At 31.4% G+C, this 19,549-nt stretch overlaps 3 protein-coding genes across 3 annotated transcripts in view; 2 read left to right on the top strand and 1 right to left on the bottom strand.

The window, feature by feature from the left end:
- Mrps23 (mitochondrial ribosomal protein S23) overlaps positions 1-19,549 on the bottom strand; it is a 208,975-nt gene that overhangs the window by 92,101 nt on the left and 97,325 nt on the right. The window lies entirely within an intron of this gene.
- On the top strand, positions 7,737-10,913 carry LOC113395079 (pupal cuticle protein 20-like). The gene is made up of 4 exons (XM_026632628.2): positions 7,737-7,885; positions 8,185-8,327; positions 8,979-9,221; positions 10,745-10,913. The coding sequence occupies exons 1-4, from the start codon at positions 7,874-7,876 to the stop codon at positions 10,785-10,787; spliced, it is 441 nt and encodes a 146-aa protein (XP_026488413.2). The 5' UTR covers positions 7,737-7,873; the 3' UTR covers positions 10,788-10,913.
- LOC135193427 (uncharacterized) lies at positions 14,358-15,404 on the top strand. The gene has a single exon (XM_064215845.1). The coding sequence runs from the start codon at positions 14,358-14,360 to the stop codon at positions 15,402-15,404; it is 1,047 nt and encodes a 348-aa protein (XP_064071915.1).

Genomic DNA, 19,549 nt, shown 5'->3' with positions numbered 1-19,549 from the left:
TACATAATATTGTCTTATCAATTGAATAACAACAGCGTATTTATAAGTAAATATTTAGCTGTTTTTCTTTGTTTTACAAATTCCCATAAAGCAACTGTCAAGTCACAAACTTTAAAAAAAAATTAAAATATTAATATGATTGAGATTCATATCGTATACAGCTTGTATGGTTTTGTAGTGTGCAGTTATAAGGTGAATAAAATCCGTCAACATCGATAATATTTGCCATCAGGTCATTTGTTTATTTTTCTCAATATTAGTGTGCTTAATTTGTGTTTATAATTAATTTCGTGCTTTACGGTGAAGGAAAATCGACATGTGTCACATAAAATATTGTATTCACCAATCCGTGTTGAATCGATTTGGTAGAACTATCTCTAGTATTTGTCCTTTATTTTGACAGGAGGCTTTACCTTACAACCGCACCAAACCAGCAAATGGGGTATTTACAAATTATTATTCTATGTTAATTTTAGGTATAATATTTAGTAATGTGAGCAGTTAGAGGCATTATGTGTTTTACGATATTTTGATCAGCATCGACGACAACATGAAACTTGAAGAGCTGGAATATGCTTTCGATAAAATCAATTAAATTCAAAATATACTTTATATATTTATAGGCTATTACATGAACTTTTGAGTCGTCATTTTACAGACACTATATTAAGCAACGCTACCACCGGTTAAATGTTGAAAAAGAGTTACTCTTTTTCAATATTTAACATCAACATATATAGGCCCACACTTTTTTATCATCTATGTAATCTTGTGTTGAATAATATGCTTTATTTATTAATGTTTTTTTTTTAAATAAATGATTTGAATTTATGCATAAATACCGGTAATATTTTTACGTTTCAATTTGGTTTTGATTGCCATTAGAAATAATGATTTAAAAGTGCCTGCAAGAGCTTATTTCAATGAAGGACAATTTGATTTTTTCTTTTACTACCGTAAAATATTAATTAAAACGTAACTGTTACTTATATTGATGTTAACCTGGATTAATCAATGAAGTTTCGTTATTTTTTTACGCATAAAGACGTGTCGATATCACGTTGTCGACTTTATTCGTTAATAATATTTAAATTGAAACCTCAACGGGAAATTGAATATCAGATGGAGTACATATAATACCTATATTTTTTTCATCAATGGATGTTATTTGAGAATAGTTCGACATTCCAGTAGATTCGTAGGTAATTGATAGATCTTTGTGTCGTATATTATATATAATGTTTAAAGGTTATAAATGAGTGTGACTGTCCGATTTTATTGAGATTTATTTATTTAGTGTGTTAGATGACGAATGAAACGAACTATTAATCCAGGAAACTCAAATTTGATTTTGAACAATGACTATATAGCGCGATTTAAAAACCTACTAATGCCATCTATTAATGACAACTTAGAAAATTATTTTTATTAACATGAACATAGGGTGAGATTAGTATCAAAAGCAACACGCATAGACTCTTATAAATAATTTAGATTATGAATAACTAAATTTTAAAGACCTAGGCAATATCAATCGACTTAACATTTTTTTATCGTATGGTAATATAAGATTAAAATGCTTTAGATTTCCTAATTGTTGACTTCTTAATAAAAAAATTCTAATGCCATTTAATGCAACTATCAAGCAACTTCAATAAGAAGTATTTTTAAATATATAGCAACCGTTTTGTCTAACTTCTTTTCTTAAAATCTACACATTCTCGACTTGCTAGTTAGACTTGCTATAATAGCGTGGGATATAAAAATATAATTAGTAGTAGATTCATTTAAAAATATGAATAAAAAAGATAATACAATAAAAACAATGATTAAGTTATTGTTACATTGTCCCCCAAAGGTTCAAAAAACCATTAGCGGAGAATCGTTTACCTCTAGCGAGCCGTAAATACTTACGGAGTCAATCGAGAGTTGAATTCGTAATAAAATTTATGCGTTACCCGTGCCAAACGCGATTATATTTTAGAATTTAGAGAAATCAACATTCATGGCATATTTATGCTGTGCAAATACTATATTTTCTTAATAAAATGTGATCGTCTAAGAATGAACAATATCTTCCGTAAACGCATAACCCATAATTAATTTATGAATAGAAAACAGTAAATACATCTTTGAAACAAATAATCAAATTTAAAGCTAAGCTAAAGCTACAAGACTTTTAATATTTTTTCATTAGTATCAGTTAGATATTAAATATAATTATTACATTAACATGCTTTTCGACAACGCGTTATGATCGGTATCTACGCTCAAAGAGTTTTCGGTCTTTGCGTGTAACATTTACATATAGTTTATTTGTAGCTTAAAAGTTTAATGCGTATCTAAGGCCTCTTATCTTGATAATGAATAAATCAAAGCCCTCTCTTTCTCATCACAAACGTTGTGTCAGACTCTTTCTCATCTTGTGTCAGAAATACCACATATGAACGTTTTTCCCGATGTTTCATATTAACGCCGAACGTGAGATAAATAACAAAAATGCACATCTGGCATCCGCAATTTGAATATAGGCTCTAATAATACCATCTTCATTGAATAATTACATTCCCCATGTTCCTAGATATAAGATAGATATATTCGATAGATCGATAAGACAAAAACATATTAAAATAAACACTATAATACTCCTATGTAATGTGTTTATACTTGTAATACATATGTATATAAGAAAATAATTGCTATTGTGAAATATATTACTACGCAATATTTGTGAGTAGATTAAAGAAATATAAAAATCTCGTAATTAAGTTAAACAAAGGCACGACGCTCAGTCTGAAGAGTAAAAAAACCCCATCTTCATTATAAATGCTTTTGTTTCTTATTGCTGGAAACTTGACACGGATTGTGTACTATCTGTAGATAGCCTTAATAAACACAGTTGTATCGCTGGTGGTCTCTTATTTTGTATCGTTTTGTCATTTACCAAAATGTCAGTTCCCATGAAGTGTCATTCTGTCCTTTAAAGATTAGTTACAATGTATAATGTTGCTGTACTCTTGAATATGATATTAAGTATTTATTACTTCATTCGTTCAGATTAATGATGTGAAACTACTAAGTTAATAGTGTCTATGCTTTTATTTGAATTTACAAAATTCAGTATTGGTATGCCAGAGTTGTAAGTGACTGCCTCGATGGTATAGTGGCGAGCTTGTAACTCAGAGCTCGAGGCTCTGGGTTTTTGTTTCTACAGATAATTATTATAATTATTTACCCACCGACTTGTTATACGTGATTTTGATCTTTTCTATAATTTTGATGTTCAGATGGTCCTGCAGATTTATCTGAATATTAGATGGAGGGAACAGAGAGAGTACAGCTGTGTTTGCGTAAACATTTGAGCAATATAATTTATGCGTAGTTGGCTACCCACTTTTGAAAATGGCTGCTAACAGGTATCGGTTAGGAAGATTAGGAAGTTTTTTCTTTTATGGTCGTATGATATATAATAGATTTTTTAAATAAAAGTAATATTTGAATAAAGAATTGTAACAAATTATTGTTATTTCGAATAGCTGTAGTTTTATTATAGTTATATGTGTGTTTTAAAGTAAACAAAACCAATTATATTATTATTAACCTTTTATTGCAACCAGTCTTGAAAATACAAAGTTACATAAATTGGACATACAATAGTTAAGAGAGCTTCCTAGCGGAGGAAAATTAATGGGAACATAGTTTGAAATTTATTGCTCGCTCGAAGGCATTTTAAGAAAATTGTAGAATAGCTAATTTTATTGCAAATAAATAAGGTAACTTAAGTGCACGCAGCTACTCACTACAGAATACACACAGAGTAGAAAATTTTAATGATTCTTAACGTAAGAACTTCCATACAATTATACATAAACCGTTGGTCTTTTGCCGAAACTCTTTCCGATCATGTCTCATCGGATTATGAGATATAATATTTTATCCAACGCAGTTGACTAGTCTCCGCAGATAATCGTTGCCTACCAGGAGAAAACTTAATTAGCTAATGTATGTCTAAGTATCAAAATATAAGTATTGCAAGATATAATTCAGTTTGTTTACTTTTTTTAAATAAGGATAACATACATGTTGCACTGCATTTCCCCGTTGAACCACAATTCTGAAATTTTGGACGAAATTGGGAAACCCATCAGTGTGGCTTCACGATGTTGTATCTATTGATTATTTATGGTAGGTATATGAAATACTTATACTAATACTTATATTAATTAGTATTTATATTAATTAGTAATTTGCTGAGATGATTAAGTAGTCAAACGTGAATTCTAAACGAAGATTGCAGGTTGCGGGCTAGCACAGCTGAATTTCCACGTGTCTAAATTTGTTTTTATTGTTCACTCCTTTGTGACAAAGAAAACATTGTAAGGAAACCTTTACGTGTCACCTGAAAATCTTTCTCCTTTTATCTCCTTTCATGTGAATCCTCGAAGCTGCATTCGCGTGTTGGAATCAACTCTAATTCTTCACCTCTAGAGAGGAGACAGTAATGGATCATTTAGAGGTAACTTACTTTTTTAGCACAATTGACTTTAGAACTGGTTTCATAACAATATATCATGTTTAAATTTTCAAACCTATGGTTTTAACGAAGTGTAAATGTAACCTAGTTTTAATATGGGATATTAAATGTCAATAGTTACAGATAACAATTATGATTTATTGCCAGTGACGTTATAAATTTGTTCCTCGCACGTGTTTCAATTATGTAATATGTCGTGAGTTCCTTATTTATAAATCATTATTGATTAATGAGTAAATAAACATCATACAGATCAGTAGTAATGCAATGAAACCTGATAAAATGTTTGGAGCTTTTATAATGTATGTAATGTGGTTAGTGCTAGGAATATTTCGAATGAGTCTATAGTTTTTGATTAGTTTGTTAGTAGTTATAAAAAGTCAAAAGAAACGATTATTTTTAATCAAATTTCCTTCGGTGTTTGTCTGCAAATTTATTTATCTTAAAAAAAATTCAAATATAAGTCTAGATGTGCTTATTATTCATTTGAATTAAAACAAATATATTTATTTATGTGTAATTTTTTTGCAGAATTAAAAATGTAAAAAAATAATAATTGAAAACTATCAATTTCCTTGTTGAAATAGGTAGTTCGTGTCATTTTTTGAGTAATACATTTATTTACTCCTGTTTTATTAAAATCGTTTGAGCGTAGTATGTACACAGAGGGACAGCATTTAAAAAATAGAATTTGCATCTCTGCAAATGTACATATAAATTGAAATATGAAGTGGAACTGTGTATCTATTGTGTTTAGTAGTGAATGAAGATAACATTCCGTTTAATAGTTTACATCGTCTCCTCACCTTGTACTGTAGGCGTGGCGAGCTGAGCGCGGCGGGGCATCTCATGCTCCCTATAAAAATAAATTAAAATACAAGAGGTAGCGGAAATAAAGATAAAATTGGCGGTAGGGCTTTGTGCAAGCCCGCCTGGGTAGGTACCACGTACTCATCAGATATTCTACCGCCAAACAACAGTACTCAGTATTGTTGTATTCCGGTTTGAATGGTGAGTGGGCCAGTGTAACTGCAGGCACAAGGGACATAACATCTTAGTTCCCAAGGTTGGTGGCGCATTGGCGATGTAAGGAATGGTTAATAATTTTTTACAGCGCCATTATCTATGAGCGGTGGTGATCACTTACCATCAGGTGGCCCATAATAAAAAAATGGTTTTATTTGATACCCAACAAACATTACAGAATGTCCCCAGAAAATGAGCATGACTACCGTTTGTAATTCAATTTTTTAAAGAACGTTTGGCTAATGTTGCCCATTATGAGCAATAGGTTAACGCTACAAGAGCCATTTCTAATAACTTTCAGCCTTCGAAGTGTCATATATTTTAGAAAAGCTTCTACCTGGAATAAATTCCGTGAGGTTGGCAAGAATTTTGGGTAACGCATTCCCAACATTCTTGCCAACTCCTAATGTGACACCAAATAAATTATAATTTGGGCGAACTTCGTAAAGCAAGACGTGCAAATGTCATAATTCTATTTTCCGATTCCTTACATTCAGTACGTGTATAAATTGAATTATTCTGTGATTTATCAAAAACTGTTTTCAGTTTAATTTTATGATAGTCTGGGTCAAAATAAGCTATATAGGTTATTTTGACCAGATGCGCGTGACGCAGTCTCGAATCAATATAAATATATTATAATAGTTTCATTTTAATTGGATTTCTACTGCTTTTCCACGTGCATCTGGAAAATTTTAGGTGACAGCATAACAAATTTAAGCGAGTAAAATAATCTAATGAATATTGGTAGTTAAGATTATTTAAATTACTCGTGAACAATTTAAGACTTCCCCACTTGAAATAATACGGGAAATATATTTTTTCCTTGACGACCAATTACTAATTGCGCAACTATAAGCTTCAATAATTTAAAATGCATAACATTTACAGGTTTTTTTCTTGATTTCACAAATAATAAATAGTTTTATCGGACATATTTCAATAAATCACTTTACTACGTCTATAATAATTAAACGTGAAAGTCTACTTTCAATGTGTCTTTATTGATCTGACTGGCTGACTTTCAATTTTACTATAAAACAAACGTTATCTTTACTGTAACATCAAAAAATGTATAATCTGGGCGAAGTTCGGTAAGCAATACTTTCAAATAATATATCTGCAGAAAGAATCTGTCAGAAAGTTCAGGACTATGGAGTGGACAATTTTGATTTGCAGTTCTATAAGTGATAGTGCAGTGACCGAGTTCTATACATTCAGTACGTGTATAAAGTTTCATTTTTTCATGGTCCGGGTCATAGATTTTATATGGCCTTCGTTTTCTAATCCAGAATGGTTATGCACAAAAATTTTGTAATAAATAAAATTTTAAATGATAAGGTGGATTAATATTGTGTGAACCCAATGCGTTCCTTCTTTTTAGAGTTCATTCGTTTCATCCCATTGAGTGTGATTTAAATAATGAAAGAAAGAAAAATCTGTAAGAGAATCAATTTGGTCATATGCGTTTTTGGGGATAGATAAACGTTTTGAGCTAAAAACGCATTAGTATATTATGAAGGTTTAGAGTTATTATATAACGTGTTAAAGGTTTTAGAGTAGCAGATATAGTAGATTTGTTCGGCTACGGCAGTCAAGGTCCAAATAACTGCAGACAAGATACGACTAGAGGACAAGGGAGTGCGTAAAGACAGGTTTATCCTTCATACTTATAATACTGGTACGATACAACTCTAAAGAGATCACGCATAGTACTAACTGTTTCATATATTTACCGAGGCACGTGAGTTTCAATTTCATAACTTATAACAGTAGCACTGAGAATTACTAACTACGGAGAATTTATAATACTCGTATACTTGTAAATTTTACAAATAAAATTAGGTTAAAATCAACTTTCTAGTTTTATTTACATACGATTTATGCATATGTAAAAAAACCCAAGCGACGTTTTAAGTGAATTTGGTTATTAACTTTATTAGACATATCCTAATTTGTTTGGCTGGCGTGAGGTAGTGCTAAAATTGTGTGCAAATTTTCAACTCTATTTGGAACTGGTTTAAAATTCAATTGCAAAATTTAAACCAAACGTATTGACAAGTTAAGCTATATAAAAGTTTGTAATATAAAATAAGTTAAGTCAGTAAAAACATTAGTTTATGCTATGATACAAGCTACAGTTTATGGATTGGACCATTGCATTCCAAAGCAGTTCAACAATGCACACAAGGTGAGGCAACCTGCCGAAAGGGCATTTTACTCAGATATATAACGTGAACATCCCTGTAGACAGTATTCCGACGCAAGAGTTCAAAGTGTGATCGACTATCGAAACGAAAATTAATAAACAATATGAATAAACTGGTAAGATACTTAACATTGACGATTTTAGAGTATCATCATCATATCGTGATTACATATAGGTATCTTTAATATGAATATATTGTGAAACTTCATGTTTTTTGTGCTTTAAAATAGGTCAGGAAATATAAGTCTGCAAAGGAATCTTGTACGAGATAGAACTAATTTTTTACTTTATTTTAGTTCTTTAAGTCTTTGTTTCGTGACTCGTGGCCCATATTTTGTTCTGAATTCTATTCATGATCTCAAATTAATGTACTATTCGACTTGAAGTTTCACTTTTTTTTCTTTGAATATTCCAGATTGTCTTAGTTTCTTTGGCTGTGATGGCGTCCGGCGCTCGACTGGATCACTTGGTGCAGGGAGGTTACAGCGGTGGTAACGGAGGCGGTGCGCCTTTCCATTTTGAGAATGTCAACAATGGCGACGGGACTTATCGCTTCAGGTGAATTGAGAAATTACTATTTATGGTGTAGCTTGTGAATTAGGTATTATCCTTATATGAAGGTGTGGTTTATTCTGATGCAATCAGAATTGAAATGTCAGAATGGAAATGATATCGCTCGTGCAACTTTTTAATTAAAGGTACTTTTTTATTTTGGTTTTATTATTTCATGGTATTTTTTCCATATAATTTTCAAATCATCGTATCCTAGTCTATTTGAATTAATTAAAAATAAAAATTATTTCACCCCTTAGGGATAGAATATGCAGAAACGCTTAAATACGGACCTACTCATTTTTAATCAGTATTTCAAAAATAAAGTTAAATGTTTCTAACTTAAAAAATGACGGACTTCTATAGAAACTTCCAACCCCTATTTCACTCCCTATATATATATAGATATATAATCTATCAAAACAAGTATATACTTGGTTTTATAAAATTATTATAGTATTAATCATGCTAGTAAACGATTAATATTAAAATATCACTGTACAATTTCATAATTGATATGTGTGTGTGTATTGACTTTTATTTGACACTTTTTTTTTATTTTTGAAGCTTCTAAAATATCTTATCTTACCATTATCACATCACTTTATATCATACACTTATGTAACACGTCTATATTTAAATATAAACTTTTTCTAGTTATGACACACCAACTGGGATATCAGCCCATGAGAGTGGATCTCCCCGCGCTGCTGGCTCCGAGGGACCTGCGGTCACAGCCGAGGGCGGTTTCTCCTATCGCGCACCCGATGGTCAACAAATATCCCTCACCTACACTGCTGACGAAAATGGCTTTCACCCCACGGGCTCGCATCTTCCCACACCTCCGCCAATTCCGGAAGCAATTCTTCGATCCCTTGAATACAACAGACAGCACCCTTCGTAAGTTTACTTTTCCACATACGTATTCCAATCTAACAAAGGGACCTATTTCATATTGGTCTGTAATCATTCCAATGTGAATTGGAATGTTATTTTAAGTTATTAGCAATTAACAAAAATATATTTTAGATTGTGGTCAAATTGTTAATCTGGAATCGGTCCTTTTCGACCATGATTACAGAAGGAAACTATGACTCTTTACGCAGAATCTCTAGCATCGGATCGAAGCATTGTCGACACATTTGCTAGCAGAGAGAGGTCTAGTCTGAATTGGAAAAACAGAACCACGCTATCTCAAATATTAGACACTATTTGTGTGAGGAAAATTTCTGATGATGATCCCCTATTAAAAATATCGCAAAAAAACTTGTGAGCCGTTATCTGACGAAACTGTAATCTTCTCCAAATTTCAATATAATTTTGTTATAGTTCAAGCTATATAGAGAGTAGAGTTTGGGAAGTCTCGACATTACCAAAGTCTCGGATCTTGAAACATCCTACAGTCAAAATCCAAGGTCATGAGACTATTAATCTGGAAATATATACGATCCGGGATCCAAACGCTAGTTGAGAATCCACTAGTCTGAATATTGCTTTTTATATATAAGTATATAGATTGAGTTGGTGTCTATATATAATATAATTTCTCCGGTGTAGCGCTTCTGCTTTTACGTCAATGTCAAATTAAAAACACAGGTTCTATTATTCACGGATGCGTAGTGCACCTTCTCTTGGAATATCTTCGCCTTGACGTAACAAATAAGATTTGCATAACAAAAACGTTTCCGCTTACATATAATAGGGGTATTATGAAGCTATTTTAGTTTATGGATGCAATCTTAACATCTACATTCATTTCAGATTACAATGAAAATTGCCTATACAATTTTTATGTATCCAAATATTTCGATCTACCATTGTTACGTCCTAGGAGCCTTAGTGTAAAATAATGTTTTAGTTGGAAATATAATGTTATATTTTTTATCAAGAACGTTGATCGGGCAAATGGACTAAAGAAGTTTTATTTTTACCAGCAGTTTTTTTAATTAATTTAATGAGATCAACTTGCAAAGTGATCTTTTAATATTAATATTGCATAAAATGTACGTCTATATTAAGAACACAGATAATACGCCAATGAGGGTTGTAAGGCGATATATTTATACGTCTTCCACTAGGTCAATGTAGTTTACCTTAGTATAAAGATCAAATAAAAGTAAGAAAATTTGACAATCGTCTAAGGGCTGCCATTGTCAATCTGCGACTAATTATGACTATGAGAGGATTTTAAGGAGATTTTTCTAATCACAAAACGTAACCAAAATCTTTCTGCAATTAAAGTTAATATGCCACATATTTGTATTGCCACAAAAAAACTATAGAGGATGGTGGAATATGCCATAAAAACTTTTTAAGAGGTGAAGAGGCATTTGTCCGGCTGTGGCACATTTACGATTTGTTATTGTTTCTTTTTACAAGTTTATAGAATTTATGCTCAAATATTTTTCATTTCATAATTTCAGAAACGAAGGTTCCTACAATAGCCGCCGCAGCAGCTACTACTGAGCTCATGCAGGACATCTGAACGCCAGTACCTCATTGTAGCAAGGACTGTGATAATCGAAAAACTGTGTTAAAACGATTTATTTATACAGCAACTTAACTGAATAAAGTTAAAGATACATAATATAAGATTTTAAATGTTTAATTCCTACGAATATCTATAGACATTAAATTCTTGCATTGTATATATGCAATAAATATATAAAAATAGATAGGTTTGTAAAAAACCGCCAGGACGTTAATTTTACAAAACTATCTATTTTTATTATATATTTTATACAAGATTAAGCGATTAATGTACTTTCCCAGAACGAAAAGGGCTTACAATTCTCAAGCGGTTGAGAGGAAATAGTCTAATATTCAGTTACAAGATGTGATCCACACTTACTAACATGTGAAGTATATCAAAGGTTATACAAATATATAACATATTAATAGAAATAGGAAAACATCAGGATGTCGATAATTAATTTCAGTGTAAATAACGTCGAAACCCGTTAGTTCGTCTTTGAATAGAAACATACAGCTAATTGAAACTTGTGGCATGCCATTAATTTAATTACTTTTACATTGTATTCATTTCATGTACAGTGTATTCTATGAAATGCCTTATTAGTAAAAAGTTTAGGTACGAAAAATTTACAAGCGTTAAAATTATAATTAACTTTATAGATACATGTTAATATTTATTGTTATAGTTATTTAACGATCTTCATCGCTACACAATCGAATAATATAGAAGTGTAATTACTCATCTCCAGAGAATGCGTATTGGAAATGAAATTTCAATAATTTAGAGCAATTTATAAAAAAAAAATATTTACCGTGCTGTAATGAATATGATAAAAAATATGTGTAGTCCTTTTGTTTTCTAATATTTTACCAATATCATATTATGCTTTATAAGTCTGTGTCGCCCTAATTCACTCTTTGGGATTACTTGATATTTAAAGTCAATTTCATTCGTCATTTGATCGACTGCCTTCCGTAAGTAAATAAAAGAATAAGCTAACAAAATATTATTAATGTTGAAGTATCTTGGTTTAATGAATGCTTTTTTGAAGTTTTGCTTAGAAACCGATTTGATGTTCGATATTTTTTTTTTTCGTGGTCGACGTAGAAGTCCTCCGATGATTTAATATAATAATAATAATAATCGACTTGGCTTAACAGAGCGAGGCAAAAACAGCAATAAGTACGTACGTACGTAATTCGTAATTGCTCGAAAATTTGATCTGGATAGAAGTGCTAACAATAAGTTAAAAAAATACGAATGTCAGGCCCAGCTACACCCTCGAATTTTGTATGAGTAAAATAATTAATAATTAAGGTAACCAAAAAATATATATATATGTGAAGTACATAATATAAAATAATAATATAATCATAGAGATTCGTTATTGAATAAAATATATTGTTCTTATTATTATATTAAGATATAGCAATGAATTATATTATACGAGTTATACAGTATTATACAGTAGTAGAGAGTGGAGAGGGAACATGACGGCATCGTCAGATCGTCATATCGTTTGCAGTCACGGCAGACAAATCGGTCTTACTTACTATATAAATGTGTGTGTTAATTTATATAATTTCTTACTCACTATTACTAAAATAAATCAGTGTAGGACGAGTCGTTTTGCTGCACAAGTTAGATTCGTTGAGACCATTCCAATCAGCTCAAACCTCTGCTATAAGTTGGTGACGAGTAATATCCTTGATGTCACAGGATATTAAATTTTGAATCGATTAGATCAGAAGAAGTTGCTCACTTCAACAACTAGATATGATTATTTCAACCTACCTACCGTCATTCATTTTATCAAGAGAAAATCAAATTTGGAAAGGTCCGGATATTCCAAATTAGATTTACTATTTTAAGGAACATGTAATAGAAATTTCTATAAGACAACTTCGATATTTCATTATTTTCATATATTAATAATAAATCTAATATTTTATTACTTTCTATACTAAAAGTCGTTGTTAAAAATCAAAGAGTTCAAGTTAGCAAAATTTTTTAAAATTTGAAATTAAGAAAAAAAATTTATTTATTATTCAATTTATAAGTAAAATACATTTATAAAAAGTACGTTTTATACATGTATATTGTTTTTAATAATTTTGCAGAATACTAAGTAATGAAATACTTAATTAAAAATTTAACTAATAAAACAAACAAACAAACAAACAATTTTATATTCGATCCTTGTAATTATCATATTTTTGCAATTAAAAATATAAAAAAAAAAATCAATGGTTTATTTTGTACTTATATAAAATATTTGCAAACTCGATATTCAAATAATATTTTTAAAGAAATAAGTAGTTAAGTAACAAGCCCTTAAGTTTTTGATACTTATATTTTAAATTTAAATAAGAGATTGATCGATTTTTATTGAATAGATAAACTCTTACGCAATAAAAAGTCTTCAAAATTAATTCACTATCGGTAAAGATATCCGATTCTGGGCGTGCAAAATGAACCATCTATCCTGTTATCGGTAGAGGCTATAAAATGGGGTATTACACCTTTTTGCACTATTACTTTATAGTCCCAAGTGTTGTTCGGTCGCTTTATTGTTTTCCGCGGCTCCGGACCTTACGTTGTTTTTCTGACGTCAGCCGTGGTCAACGTTTCATCGAACATGACATATTGTTTCATTTATAAAACATCCTCTACTTTAAGTTTATAATTTTATGATTGAATAAAATTTATGATTTTTTAACAAACGAAACAAGTTTAATCTACTGTACACTTTGGTAAGTTATGAAAAGGGGGCCTTTTTGAACATATTTTGCAGGTACATAGTTGTATAACATAATTGAATATTAATTATATTGGTGTGATTCTGATACATGTCATCGGCAGTATTGTCTGGTAGTAACGTAAGTTGTCCTTCATTTCCTTTGAAATGCTACAATTTGTTGATACTAAGTCCACGACTCCAGTTTAATAATAAATAAGTAACATAGGTATAGGTATATTAGTACTTTTCTCGTTTTTAATAAGTACATGTCTTACTAGTCATAATGATGTGTTAAGTATGAGATGGAGTTATCATCGATTGTGTTTGTAGTCATGAACGAATCTAAGTTTTAAAAAAGTAAAATAATATGTATTATAACACTATATAAAAACTTCGAAACAACAATTCTTTATATACATATAATATAATGTACCACCCAACAGCAATAGTAATTAATGATGTGTTCTGATTTGAAGGGTGAGTGTGTAACTACAGGCACAAGGGACGCTATGTACGCTATATAAGCTAGCCACTAGACCAAAACCTTTTTTTATACAGTAGTCAGACTGGAAAATGTGCCATCTCATGGTATGTGGTGACCATCGCTTATAGACAACATGAATGAAATTATTTAACAACTGTTAAATAATTTCATCAAGTCTACGAAGTACATCGTTGGTCTAGTGGTGTTGATACCTATTTTAGACTCCTCTTGTGCTTGAGCGACCCGAGTTCAATCACGAGGCGAACTCGACCGAAATTTATTTATTTATATGTTCAAGATTATTATTTGCAATTTTAAAAGATACATTCTATAAAAATGAAGTTTGCGTGCTGTAAATCGACCACAGAGGGAGCTACTGGTATGATGACATGTTCCAATTGCAAAAACAATTATCACATCGCTTGTATGTATCCCACAGACAAGAAAAAAATATTACCCGACCTTAAAACAAATTGGGTCTGTCCTGAATGCTCTCTTAGCAAACCGAGGCAATATAATAATGACAATACACCTTTAAGAAAAAATGATCGCAGTTCACCCGATAATGTAACAATGAGGCGTGGTGCTTCTTACATATCACCGGAATGCTCAATGGAGGCGTCGATTTCATATGAACAAGTCCGCGAAATTGTTTCTTTGGAATTTGAGAAATTTTGTTCTAAAATGAAGACAACTATTGCAGACATTATATCTACAGAATTGATGCCCATTAGGAAGGAAATCGCTTCTTTTCAAGACAGTATAGCATTTATTAATGACCAGTACGAAAACTTGAATAAAAAAATTGAACTTATTGAAAATGATATGAAATCTTTGAAAGCGACAAATAAGGAAATTGGAGAAATTAAAAGTAACTTAAATAGGTTTGAGCAAGAACACAACAACCGTGAACAATGGTCGAGACGTTCGAATTTAGAAATTTATGGTATACCTGAAAAGAAAGGTGAAAACTTAATTGATACACTTAAGAGTATTGCGCAACAGATGGATTTCCCTCTGAACATTAATTATGATTTGGATTTTATAACTCGCGTAGCCCCAAAGAATAATACTTCTAAAAAACCTAAGCCGATTGTTGTTCGTTTTTTGGCCCGCTATAGAAAGGATGATTTTTTGAGTAAAGCAAGAAAATTAAAATTAAAAGCTAGTGACCTAGGATTTAACAATAGTAATTCGCCAATATTTTTTAACGATCACCTGACTAGTGAAAACAAGTCTCTTCTACAGCGGGTTAAAGTGAAGGCGAGGGAAAACAAATATTTATATACATGGGTTAAGAACTGTGCTATTATGGTTCGTCGCACGGATACTAGTCCCATTATAAATATATCAAATGAGAGTGATTTAAACAAAATAAAGTAAGAATTTTTTCGCTTCTGTTGATCGCTTATTATTCGATAATTTTGTATCTCATTCTTTTGTGTTTTTTAATTTTATTAATAATTCTAAATGTTACATGCTTGGGTACAACTTCAACATTTTTTTATATACAGCTAACATTAAATAATTTGATTTTCTATATAATAATGTACAATGTTTTTGTTTTTTTTTTTAAATTTTTTGAGAAATTATTTTCCAACAATGTATTAAGATTATCATCTTTACTTGTAATTAGGTACATATGTTTGTTTTGTCATATAAAAGTTCGTTATGGTATATGTTCGATTTGTTATCAGAATAACCACTCATTCCATAATCGTATCACTAAATGTGTAAAATTGGCCACCATTAGTTGTGGATTCGTCTAATCTTTCTATATATTATCAGAATGTTCGAGGTCTTCGAACAAAAACTAATACATTTTTCAGAAACTTATTAATTAATGACTATGATGTTATATGTTTGAGTGAAACCTGGCTCGCTCCAGGTATTTTCGATGCTGAGCTATTTGATTGCCGTTACAATGTATATAGATGTGACCGTGATTATGTCTCAAGAGGTGATCGATTTGGAGGAGGTGTGCTTATAGCAGTTAAACGTGGTTTGATGGTTAAAGAAACGAAAAATTACCAATTCCCCAGTTCTGCCGCTGATGTTTTAATGCTTTCTATAGAATTAAATAAACAGCCAAGTTATAGGGTACTGCATCTGTTCTGTTGTTATTTTCCTCACTGCCGTAATCAGTTAGATTGTCTTAATGATTTTTTTGAAACCGTCTCAAATTGCCAAGTAAATAAACCTGATGACTGCTTTTTAATTATAGGTGATTTTAACATCAGTGCAGCTGGATGGAGCTCTTGTAACTCTTGTACCAATAATTTAATGATTAGCAACGATGTATTAGTCCAGTCATTGTACTGTTTTCTTCAATTTACAAAGTTTAATCAATTCAATGCTGTATCAAATATAAATGAAAGATTTCTTGATCTAGTCATTAGTGGAGTTACTTGTAGCGTGAGTCGATGTAATGAACCTTTGGTCTTTGAAGATTCTCATCACCCAGCTTTGATTATTTATCCTAAAATATCATGGAACCCTTCACTGCGGCCGCCAGTGCGATTTATACCTAACTTTCGGATTGCAGATTATGATGCAATAAACTCAGAGTTATCTCAGGTGGATTGGACTGACTTAATTGATGACAGTGACATAGATGTATCCCTTAACTGTTTTTATGAAATTATTAACAACGTAATTAGAAAATTTGTTCCAATTAAGAAATCTTTTAATACACGCCATCCTCCTTGGTATTCCAAAGCTCTAATAAAAATTATCAATGAAAAACTGAAATTTCATAAAAAGTGGAAAATATATGACAGATCGAGTGACTATGATCAATTTGACTATCTTCGTGATCGCCAAAAACGTGTGCAGCTAGATTGTTACAATAGATATATTAGAAATGCTGAAAATAACATTAAACGTAACAGCAAGATCTTCTGGTCTTTCATAAAATCCAAGAATGCTACATCTGATATAACTGATTTGATGTTTTATAATAACATTGAATCATCGGACGGCAATGAAATTTGTCATCTTTTCAACACTCACTTTCAGTCTGCTTTCGAACTAGATACTAGTAATGTTTCTTCACTGCCATTGGACCATTCTTTAAATTCTCTGTCTGTGTCTATAGGTTCAATTGATATATCTATCGATATTGTTAGAAAATATTTGAGAAATATTGACATTACCAAAGGCAGTGGTCCAGACAAAATCCCTCCGATTTTTTTGAAGTCCTGCTATAATAGCTTAGCACTACCCCTTTGCATGCTATTTAACATATCTCTTCGTAGCGGAAGAATTCCTAAGGTGTGGAAACAATCATATGTGGTACCCATTCATAAGTCTGGTGATAGGCATAATATACAGAATTATAGACCTATCTCTAAATTGAATACAATTGCTAAGTTGTTCGAGAAAATTGTTTATGACCATTTATACCCTATTTTAAGGCCGGTTATTATTGATCAACAGCATGGGTTTATTGATGGTAGGTCGACTGAATCTAATTTATGTGAATTTACTCATCAACTTATAGCTGTGATGGATAGTGGTGGTCAGGTGGATGTAGTGTACACGGACTATTCAAAGGCATTCGATAAGATTTCTCATTCCCTATTAATCAAAAAGCTTAATTTATTAGGTATACACGGTGATCTACTTCGCTGGCTTGAATCATATTTAAGAGACCGCAGTCAAGCTGTTGCTGTTAAAGGGTTTTGTTCATCATTTGTGCCCGTCACATCAGGTGTACCACAAGGGTCTCACCTTGGGCCTTTATTGTTCAATATTTTTATTAATGATATTACCCAAATCATATCTAATTCCAATATTTTACTTTATGCGGATGACATAAAAATTTTTAAAACTATAAATTCGGCTCAAGACTGTGTTTCACTTCAATCTGACCTTAATAGCTTAAGTAACTATTGCATTAAAAATCTTTTGTATCTAAATATTAAAAAATGTAACATAATTACGTTCACAAGGAAAAAAAACCCTATCGTATATAATTACTCTCTGCAGGATACCTTGTTAGCCAGAATATCAGAGGTTAGGGATCTGGGTGTACTTTTAGACCACAAGTTAGCGTTTACTTGTCATATCGATAATATCACTTCCAAGGCTTATCGTATGCTTGGGTTCATCTTAAGATTGAGTAAAGAATTTACACATTGCTCCACCCTTATTCTTTTATTCAACGCATACGTGAGGTCTATACTTGAGTATTGTTCTACAGTTTGGAATCCCAATTATAACATCCATGTAGATAAGATAGAAAGATTACAAAATAAGTTCTTAAAACATTTGCGATTCAGAGCTGGTTTATCTGATAACGAAGATATCTCTAGAATAGTCCCATTAACTGTGCGTAGACAATTAAGAGACCAATTATATTTGTATAAAATAATCAATAACATGGTTGACTCTAAATATCTTCTAAGTAACATATTATTTAAATGTCCTCGTCTTAGTGCTAGAAATAATTCATTGTTCTTTGTACCCTCATGTAAAAATAAATTTACAAAAAATGTGTTTTTGTACCGTTCTTGCTTAAATCATAATAATAACTTCCAAAAATTAGACATTTTTTGCCCAAAAATTGGTGTATATAAAAGAGCAGTTCGTGATATCTTAAAATGTTAACTGTATCTAAATTGATAAGTACTTATATGCTGTTTTTATTTTTGTTTTAATTTTAATTTTTTTTTTTTTTTTTGTGTATTAGCTTTAAGTGGAAACTTGATTGATTTGTGTTTTATGTTATTTTTGTTTTATATTACAGTGTTTTTAAAATTGTTTGTTTCCCAAATAAATAAATAAATAAATAAATAAATAAATAAATAGACAATGGAACAGAAAAAAGTGTTAACAATCCCTTACATATTAAATGCTCCACCAACTTTGGGAACTAAGATGTTATTTCCCTTGTGCTTGTAGTTAAACTAGCTCCTTCATCGATAGAAATTTCAAACCAGAACAGAACAATAAGGGATGTCATTTGGAGCTAAAATATCTGATGAGGAGATCGTCACTATCCAAAACAGGCTTGCACAAAGACATACAACCAAGCAAGGCAGTTAAGATCGAGAGGATCGTATACTTATCCATATGTCGTATAACAACCCGTAAGTTCTTTTCCATACCCTCGTTTATAAGTGACGACTTTACTGCTTGGGTATATGTGATGACACTGCATTCAATTGGGCTCCGGTGCGTACACTGCTATCCATCGGTAATATGGGCCACTAGGTTTGAGCGGTCACATAAGTTATTGTTATCGATAAGATGCATCCGCATCTGTTGGTGTCCCTTTAGCAGAGCGTTACTCGCTCTTCCGATTTGAATTTCTATTACAATAACTCCAAAATTGTCTATGTGTGCCTCGCCAGTGGTTATTTTGTTGCAATTATTTTATTGGCTTCACAGACCCTTTGCAAGGCTTTATGTCATTGTACTGATTTTGTTATTAGCGTTAACTGCGATATGACAAAACGAATGTTGTAAGGTAATTAAAACATTATCTTTGTGTACGTGTTATGGCATTGTATTAGGTCAGTTTT

The sequence above is a fragment of the Vanessa tameamea genome, chromosome 9 (genome assembly GCF_037043105.1).
Source record: "Vanessa tameamea isolate UH-Manoa-2023 chromosome 9, ilVanTame1 primary haplotype, whole genome shotgun sequence".
NCBI classification, from domain to species: Eukaryota; Metazoa; Arthropoda; class Insecta; order Lepidoptera; family Nymphalidae; genus Vanessa; species Vanessa tameamea.
The sequence above is the reverse complement of the archived record's forward strand: the minus strand, read 5'-3'. Positions and strand labels throughout refer to the sequence as shown.